The sequence below is a fragment of the Sodiomyces alkalinus genome, assembly GCF_003711515.1.
Source record: "Sodiomyces alkalinus F11 unplaced genomic scaffold SODALscaffold_5, whole genome shotgun sequence".
NCBI classification, from domain to species: domain Eukaryota; kingdom Fungi; phylum Ascomycota; class Sordariomycetes; order Glomerellales; family Plectosphaerellaceae; genus Sodiomyces; species Sodiomyces alkalinus.
This window is the reverse complement of record NW_021167083.1, coordinates 1,618,101-1,627,958: the sequence shown is the minus strand read 5'-3', so window position 1 is coordinate 1,627,958 and position 9,858 is coordinate 1,618,101. Positions and strand designations below refer to the sequence as shown.

Below are 9,858 nucleotides of genomic sequence, written 5' to 3'. Positions count from 1 at the left end.
AAGCCCCGCACTTTTTGCCAACCTCTCGTCGGACACCGTACGATAGGGTCGACTACGGAGTATACGTGTATTACTCCTTGCGAACATAATCATGCCAGATCATAACCCCCCCCCCCCCTGTTTATCGGCGACGTCCTGTGATTTCTGCACATGTCTCCCAACAGTCAGTCCTCTACCTTATCAAGCTCACCTACTTTATCCATCTCACACTGTCGACACGCGTCTGTTTCTACGAAGTATTTTTCATACGGTGCGTTGTACTTTGTATAATGTTATCTACTATGTTCTATTACGCGTTCTTCCGTACACGGGAAGACACGCTGTTGCTACCTCGTACACAAGGCACGGCACCTTGTGTTCCCACGACGATCCCTCCGCTTTCTCTAACAGTGGTTGATCTTTCAACCCGCTGCCCCTGCGTTTGCCCGTTGAAATGAATTCAAACCACCCAGAAAAATTACCAGAGGAATGAACCCCTCTAGAACCGTCGATCGAGTATTTTTCTTTTCCTCGAGGGCTTGTTTAGTGGGTTCACATCATGGAAGAGCAATTAATGGGAATATATGTGACATTATACCCCAGCGACTACCGCGATGCCTATACACACATTCATCATTTCTTTAGGACTGGTTCCCTCTTATTTTTGGCCACGAGAGAGGAGAAGGACAGGAATATAAAACACGACGTAATCATCTAGTCTTACTCCTTAGGGCATGTCGGTGTAGGGTTGATGGTGCCTAAGAGGACTGCACCCCCAGGAAAGGTGCCATGGAATCCCGCTCTTCGCGGAGAGAAACAAACCCCCTCCCCACCAGACAGATGTCAACTACCTAATTCAAAGTATCTATAGCTCCGTAGTTCGTACGCAAGCTTTCCTCACAAAGACCCATTTGCAGGCATCCCAGGTTTGCACTCAAGTTGTGCTTATTTGTTACAATTGCCCAATCATACCGGATGGGAGTGAGACAATATCCACTACGAGTCGCAGAAACACTCCAACAAGACGACCAGTTCGGCAGTTCAAGGAAGGTCCTCGTGCCGATTCCTTTACATATACTAGTACAGGTTCCAAGGAATAGATATAGATGGGCTGTGTCAGATAACTGGGGGCGGTCACTGAATGCTCCAGACCGGTTTGACAACAATTAACAGAAACCCCCCCAATGGGGCAACCCTAGGCCAAGAAGGGTCGAGGGCGCTGTCGATCATGATCTGTCACAATCTTTATCGGTTGAATGTGCTAGGGGTGTTTCTATTTATTGAGAGAGAAACAGACCTGTGAACTACCTAGCTTAACTAGTTAATGTATAAGACCCATCGCGATTGAGGAAAATGTTGAAAAAACGATAACTCTTCATATCACAACTCTTGACATGTCGGCATCCTTACACTGTAGCTGTAGGGTGTACTCCGTATGCGCCCGTTTTGACGCGAGTGGGACTGTCGATCACTCGCTTCGAAAGTACTCCGTATAGGCAGTACAGGCGCCACATGGACACCGAGCCGGCGACCTACGAAGGTACGATAAAGTAGTTGCCCGCAGTGAAGGCTTCTCCCCAGACTGCACGAGGGTCGCGTGGGTGATGCAATGTAAGCCACGTTTTCTTGTCCTTTTCCTTTGCCGTTTCATCATCATCATTATAGGGGACCAGCAGTACTAAAATAGAAGAAGAGCACACAGTTGATTGATCAGACGAACGTAAGATGTTTTTAATCCGGCAAAAGGTGAGACGACCGTAAGTTCGAGAAGCCCCGATGGTCATGACCGACCAACCTTTTATTAGACGATAACGAACTTCTGTGCCACATTAGAGTTATCTTGGGTTTAGAGTCGATCCTGAAGCGGAAGCCGTTTCGGACGCGGTCTGACGCGGTCTGCCGACCACTGGGTTATGGGTACTGGTAGCGACGCGGCTAGAAACCACACAACTCGTCCCTCGTGATATTGAAGGAATCATCTTCGCCCCAACTACCGGTCCTTCGAGATGCATTACGTTGTATATATCCTGTGTCAGTGGATGTCACTAACTTGTAGGGATAATGACATACGTGCCCGTACTCTCCTTTGTAGCATTGATCTGATGGGTCAGCTAGACTCCTTGGGTAAGTAGCTCGGTGGCAGCCGGGTTTAAGGGATGGCAGTGATGAGACGGAGAGCTACAAATACGGGGTAAATGACATAAGGTAGCTACCTTAGTACCTTACGAACTACGCTGTATGTAGGTACGAAGCCGATGGTTCAGTTCAAGTGGTCACTTTAGCTTACTGGAGGCGGCAGAAGGGGGCTGACATATAGACCTGGAATGAAACGAAACCATGCAGGAATTACGTGAGTCCCTTTGGCTGGTAGGCTCGACGGATAATTGCGGGGAACAACAGCCCAATGTCGCCGAAGGAGGCTTTTCCGTAAGCGATGGCCCAAAAAGGAAATAGCCTTGTGGGAAATAAGGCCCGGAAAACGATGGCGGGGATAGAGGCCACTGATGGGGGCAGAAGGGCACAGACGAAAATGACAGGGATTCTTGCATGGGAACCTTCCATTCCCCCACAATAGCCAACAGACGGGGAAACTACGACGCATAGAGTAATTAATCACAGTACCTTATAAAGTACGGAGTATAGAGGACGGAGTTGCGTGCATAAGGTAATTACAGACAGCCTTCACTCGACCCAATTATAGTAGCGCGCATCCTATCCTTCTCTCGTCCCGTCCAACGGTGCACTCACAGAGATTTCGTACTTTGACCGTCCTGCCCTAGTGTCCTTTCGTTCGAATCTGCCCTAAACTTCAGGTAAAGGTGGCTTACTATCTGGGAGAACCATATAGCACACGGACGGTGCTACCTTTGCCCACCTTCCTATCAACATACAATATCCATTTCGCAATCTAAACTGTTCAAAGTCTGGACCGTTGGCTGTCATGATACTCTGCACTACGAAGTAATTACTTTATATGGCATGCAGGGAGAGATGTATATAAGAAATGCGGGTGTCCGGGTCTCTTAATTTGCCCCGTGCCATCCAATAACAGTCCCAAATCGAACTCTGGGCCCAGCGCCGGCTTGTTCCCAGCAGCTTGTCACGATCAATTGAACCGAGATTATCCATACGCATATGATTACGGATGACGGCTGTCTCCTTACGGGCCGTACATACATGGTAACCTAGCAAGGCAAGACATATCTAACAACTAGGGGTGTGTCATAACGGAGGGATCCATCTATGTAGGTTCAACGGTAGTGTTCAAGGATTTGAACTCGCACACTCGATCTGTCCGTGCAAAATCATTGGTATAGGCCGCGACAAGCCCAGCCTTGCCTCGTTAAAGCGCCGGGTCACTCTTAGCTCAGGTGACTTTCTCTCGTTGGGGTCCTCACTGGCAGAAGGCCTTGTTAGCTTTTGAGGTACACCATCGTCGTTGGCTTTCGCCTGTCGAGAACCATCCTAGCGACAATAGTCCGGAGTAGTGAAATGATGCGGTCCGTGTGGCGATCAACCACCGACTTGCAGTTCATTCAGCCCTGTCGTGGTGGGAGTTGCGGAAGCGACGAGCCTCGCGCATTTCCTCATCGGCTGCGTAATAACATTGGGGCCGATATGATAATCGAGTACCCCTAGAAAGTATCCGTATTCGTACTTCGACATGACCACAAAGTCCCGTCTTCATCACGCAAGTAATGAGTGACCGGGGTGGCGGGTTCTGCTGCATATTGACCACCCCCTTCCCACCGATTGACCCGGACACGCGACATGGTGGCACGAGAAAGTTCTAGGGTCACGCTGACACACGAACGTCTTATTAACCGGCTATACGTCAGGAGTTGTGGCCTTCCACGGCTTTGAAGGCCGAGGGGCCGGCTTCCGGAAGAATCGACGCTACCCCGTACAGAGGGAGCCAATGGGTTCACGGGCAGCCGTACGCTGCCATGGTTCCTTGGTATGGCGGGGAACCCTGTTGTTGAGTAAGCAAATTTATAAGGCATTACGGACATTTGTGGCATCAAGCGGCCCTACCTAAGACGAAATTTCTTAAGATTAACCCTCAAAATCCTCATAGTCCAGTCATTGTCCTGCTCAAACGCACCAAACGACGCATTCATGAGATGAATAGATACCAGGGAAGTCGTATTGGAGTAGCGGTATCCCGCATACCCCCTTCTGGTCTTCCGCATAAGCGTATCCTATTTAGGCCGCGCTGCCCGAGGGCGTTCCTCGGCTAGGAAATCAGCGTCTATACCGAAAGTCCCGGTACATCGTAAGATCGTGGACACGAAGAAGACGAAGAGTTTTTACCCGACTTACCTTAGATACTTTAACGTACGAATTCGCTGCTATTTTAAAGATATTTTCATTGATCTCGAGCCTTAAAATCTTATAATGTCCTTCCCTTATCCGAAACCGCCTACGCCCTTAAGGGCTTTAACACACGAAACCCTGCTTAAGTCCGTAATATACTATCACGGCCTAGAATTTAGGCTAATGCGTGGGTAGTCTTAGGTATCGTTTAGGTACCCCCCTAGCTAATTACAGTGGCTAGCTACCTAGATAGTACCTCTAGCGACCTAGTAGTCCACGACCTTACGATGTACCGGGACTTTCGGCATAGACACTAATTTCCTAGCCGACGAAAACACTTAGCAGGGGATCCTAAATAGGATACGCTTATGCGGAAGACCAGAAGGGGGTATGCGGGATACCGCTACTCGTCGTATTGGGTGCAGTTAGTACAATTTGAGCTTATTATGGCAGCACCCTAGCAGCCTAAAGTAAGTAGGTAGAGTTGCGTGGTTGCTACCCACTAAGTAGTATCATCCGGTTCGTTTATTCGCGATGACCACTTTTTGCATCCGTGCCATACCTTAATTAACTACCGGTGTAGAGAGATTCGATCTCTGAAAATGTCCACTACTGCCCCCTTCTTTTCTCTCTTGCTTGACCTTACCGTACCTCGTACCCGAGAGTACTGTGTACAACCAAAACCATTAAGGTATAGACGGACAAGCTAATACCACAAACCCAGGGCAATGGTTCCCTCCAAGACGGATATAGGCACTTGCTGCAGTGTTACACTATTAGCCAATTAGTTATATTTGAAGTCACGCCTATTTTGTAAAGTACGCACTCTGTACATACAACTGACTCCAATGATACAACGGTACTTTAGCCTGAGTACTAATCTATGCGAAGGTATTGTATATACCGACATGCTACGAAGTAAAGTAAGTACTTTACCTGTACCCCGGTGAACCAATGAGCTGAGCCTATGCCATCCGCCGTTATACCGTTTTCCTACCGTCTCCACTTATATACTCGTCGTCGATTAAGGCATCCTATTAGGTGGCAGGGAAGTCTATGGATATTAAAGCTTAAAACACATTGTAAAACTCCTGCTTACTATATAGCTATTTGTCAGGATAATCCGGGGTAAACGAGCTTTAATGTCGCCTTAGCAGAGTTAGGCTTATTATGTCTTTGTGGTATACAAGAGAGTCAATAGGGGGGTTTCTTTTACGTAGGTACCTGAGGTGTAGTGTATTTTTTTCGCCAAGTTGGCGGGATTTACCAAGCTGGAGAGATTGTCGAACGGGGCCCTACGGAGTACTACGGACCAACGTACCTAGCGTTTAAACGTACTTCGGAGTACGCAATACCGGGACCGACTAAGGCACGGAGTTCTTACGTAAAGTTATCCTATAGTGGTGGGCAGCATATACGAAGCCAGAAGTCGGTTTATTCTTGTCGATAGCATCGTTTATGGCTTTGTCTTCTTTTTCTTCTCCTTTTTTACCCATCACTTTTCCCGACACTTTCAGCGAGTTATCCCTCATTTTCCCTTTCAGTCTGTTTTGTTTCCCCGAGGTGGTGGCCAAGGCTTCCATGAGGGTCCCCGAACCCCAGGTGGTGTTTAGCGGGGTGTCGGGAAGGGGGGTTTTCCTCCTTCCTAGTGGTTACAACCCTGTCAAGCCAACACCCTGACCCTGACGTAGGGGCCTACCTACCTTAGGTACCTAGGTATACGACGTACAACGTACCATGTACTCCGTACTTTCCAGGAAGTTCAGGTAGACTGAAAAGCTTAAGGTACCTTAGGGAGCTTGAGAAGGGTTAATTATGGAGCCCATCAAAGACCCACTCTACCCCCAAGGACTTGAAGCAGCCTCGCTCGCAAACCATCCTGCTCTCAATATAGACAGGATCCCTGGTTGCATTGGCAAAGGGGGGACCCTTGTCTTCACCCAGCATCTCATCCTTCCCTTCCCTCAGTCCCCCCGTCCCCTGGCTGAGAGGAACGAAGTTCATATTTCGTATGGATACATTCTGACAAGGTGTTTTGAGCGGGTATCTTCCCCATACGCCGTCCATCCCCCCTTCCCCCTGTTCCCTGGTATAATCCACAACAAAGTCTCCGGCATTCCCCCTTCCCCCAAATGAATTCTTCGCTTTCTGCCTCTGCCTCTTTGGTTTTTTTTTTCTTCTTCTTCCCTCTGCCTGCTTCCTGACTTGGTTGCTCGTTTACTGGGTGGCTGGCTGGCTCATTCTCTTACCGCCGACCTGTTTGCCTTTCTGACCAGCAAGAACCAACATTCACGATATATGAGAAACTTTTGTGCTATCATACATCTCACCAAGGACTCCATTGCGACGCCTTTGATCCTCGGGGAACCACACCCCTGGTTCCTGCCTACGCTTTTGTCTGTGCCACCCAAACGCTCTGCACAAACATTTGACGCACGTCCACGGTCACCCTCGATATTCAGGATCCTCAGTCAATTTTTTTTTATCTCCGTTGGCTAATCGTGGATATCGATGCCGCCTGCTGCTTTTGTCTAGGGATTAGAGTATCAGTCGAAAGTCGGGAAGGGCGAAGACACGTCAGGAGAGGCGGGTAAAGGAGACAGGCCCGCTGAAAGATATACGAGCAGACAGCCACATAAAAGGCATCGAACGCCGCTCCCCAGGAAGCTTGGATTCGCTACGGTTGGATCCTCGAGTACCTTAGATTCAACACGGCGACACGCTCGCACTCAGTCGCACTGACCCGGTAGCCGGCCGCCGTTGTACTCGACACCCACGATACATATGCAATCATGTGGGCAGCACCCTTATCCAGTTATTCGCCCTACGGCTTTGGGGCAACAGGTCGACCTATGTCCAGCAAGAATGTCACGGTTAACAAGAGCAATGCTTCAAAAAAATCCGATGGCGCCTTGTCGGTATCCAGGCCCAGCCCTCAACCTGGTGGCACCGGCATCAGCGACCTGCTAGAGCCTGCCGTTGATGGACCGCCGTCCCCCGAAAGGATTCGCGCCCTGAATAAGCAGATGAAGAGGGCCTCTCTCTGGGACTCGCAAGGCTCACCCTTGACTCGCTCTCCGGCACCGGATCGACCCTCCTGGGAACACTCTCATGAGCACAATACCCTCTCCAGGCACTCATCTGGGCGGTCCACGTCAAGCAGCATGCCGTCTCGTGAGCGACCGGAGAGTGTCCAGCTATTCGGCAAAACCATCTTCAACCGGGGCACGAGACTAAAGCGCGAGAGCAGTGCCAATAGCTCTTCGGGCAGTTCCCTATATTCGACTGACCGTTCTATCGACGGAACCGCCCCCCCTGCGAAAGAATACGTTCCGGGCCTATTCGGGCGCAAGAAGGTGCAACAGAAAGGCGACGCGTCTCTGGATCGGCTGCCCTCGGACAACGGCAACAAGAAGTTGCAGATTTCCGGTCCCTTCAACTTCCACCACGTCACACAACCACGACGTGATCGTGTACCACACCCGGAGCGTGGGCATCGGGCCGAGCCCGCATCTGACTGGCCGGCGATTCGTGGTGCTCAGTCGCCAACTGGTGCGTCGACGAGAGGCATCGAAACTGGCGACGCCTTTCACCATTCCAACCTGTCATCTGAGGACTTTGCGTTTCAACAGGACGCTGCTTTTGTAGATTCTTCAACATCTGCCCCGCATCGTACACCGCCGTCACATCATCCTGGACCGTTGCCACCGCTACGCCAGCGTGGATTCTCCGCCCCACGGCGACTTGTCAAGCGCACCAGATCTCAGGAACAGTTGCATATAAACGCCTCCAGATCACCACCACCCCCGAGACCTCCGAGGTCGCCTGTTGACCCTGCACCCCCCGTTTCTCGTGCGCCCATCCCCCCACCGCGACTCTCGAGCAGAGCTTCGTTGCGATACGACGGCGTCGAGCCATTGGACAGGACTCCCCCGGGCCGTCCGCAAACTAGCGGTGGTTTCTACCCGCCCGAGTCTTTTGGGCCTCCTTCGTCGGGCATGGACACTTACCCGGATTTACATGACGACGTGGATCAGTTCCAGGGTTACGGCATCTCGCCGAGTCCTCACTTCTCCCACGCTTTAACCACGCCGGATGACGCCGCTTGGCCATTGAAAACTAACACGGCCTTCGCGTATGAGACCCCGTTGCCGAATGTTCCCGAAGAGGATGAGAATCACGGGGCGGGCCGACGCTCACAGATGAGCCTCGCCAGCAACAATTCGTCTCTCCGAGGAAGCCACTCCGTGCCCATGCTGCGCCAAGTCGCGCAACTTCAGTCCAACGGACCCCAGCGACCCCCAAGCGGCGCCTCTGATACCCTGGGCCCTCTGGAGAGAACTGTCGCCCATTCCGGGGCCTCGAACCCGAGGGGAAGAAACACAGATGCGGGGATCAGTGTGTATCGTGAGAGCTGGGAGGACGACATTGACTATTGTTATGAACATGAGGCGGAGGCTGATTTTGAGTACGCTTGGGATCGACCATCCCTCGAGATCAACAGGGAAACGGATTTTATTCCATCGACGAACAAGGAAGACAGGGCGGGGAAGGAGGGGAAAGATGACAAGGAGGATGATTGGGGTGCAGACGCAGCCACGTCCCCGCAAGGTCCCAGGGGTGGTGAGCCTCAGTCCTTCGGATTGAAGCCAGTGCCAGCACGTCACTTGAACATTTCGGTGCTGGGCCCCGTGGAGGACTCGGTGGCAGATGTGGTTAGTGTAACCAAGCCTACTGCGACCCAGGAGTCCGCAACAGCATCGGAGTCATCACATCTACGCGCAGAGCCGAGATACCGTAATCCGAACCGCCTCCACCTCCGGACTAGCTCGCAAGCATCAAGCTTCAAGGAATCCCACGGGTTTACCTTATCGCCATCACTCTTGATCCCGGGCGATTACCAAGAGCAGATGGTCATGCCGGAGTTGAAGGTAGACAAGTTGCCCGACGAGTCAATTGCACGCATCGAAAACGACTTCCCTTACGTTGGCGAGCCACCCATCACGCTCAGTACGTCGGGGCTTTACATCAACGAGCGCCACAGCACCTCTACGACAGGTTCCAACTCGACTGGGCGGACAAGCGCCAGCGAAGAGCGTCACGTCTCGGCCCACTCCGACTCGACCGCTTTCACGCGCTACACGGCGAGCACCATCTTTGAGAGCTGGAATCCCAAGGCGCTCGATGCTCCCGAGCCCGTCCCCTCGGTCCAACTCGAATCGTTCTCCGACCTTCCCTCGCCAAAACGTGCCAAGGCGCCGACCAGCCCAAAGTCGGAGACCGAATACGCCACGACCCAGTTGTTCCCTGGCGACGAGCGGGATGAGGACGAGTACAGCGATGTGAGGGGTGTGCACGGCGGCTTGCACGGCAGCGTCCTCGATAACGACCAGCTCCCCACAATCAAGGAGGCTTTCAAGCAGCCTTCACGTCAGAAGGGACACACGAACAACCCGAGCGTGTCTGGCAGGGGTTATGCGCTATTTCCTCCCGCTTATATCGGGAATAGAATCTAAACGCTTCACAACCCACCTGCGATGTACCACTCAACTGTGCACAACA

General features: G+C 51.7%; 1 protein-coding gene across 1 annotated transcript; it reads left to right on the top strand.

The window, feature by feature from the left end:
• Window positions 1-7,181: 7,181 nt before the first annotated feature.
• On the top strand, window positions 7,182-9,812 carry SODALDRAFT_252097 (hypothetical protein; the record flags this gene model as incomplete). The annotated part of the gene is made up of 3 exons (XM_028607423.1): window positions 7,182-7,978; window positions 8,117-9,043; window positions 9,140-9,812. Coding segments are annotated over 3 exons (2,397 nt in total), but the record flags the coding sequence as incomplete, so codon positions are not given.
• Between the last annotated feature and the right edge of the window lie 46 nt (window positions 9,813-9,858).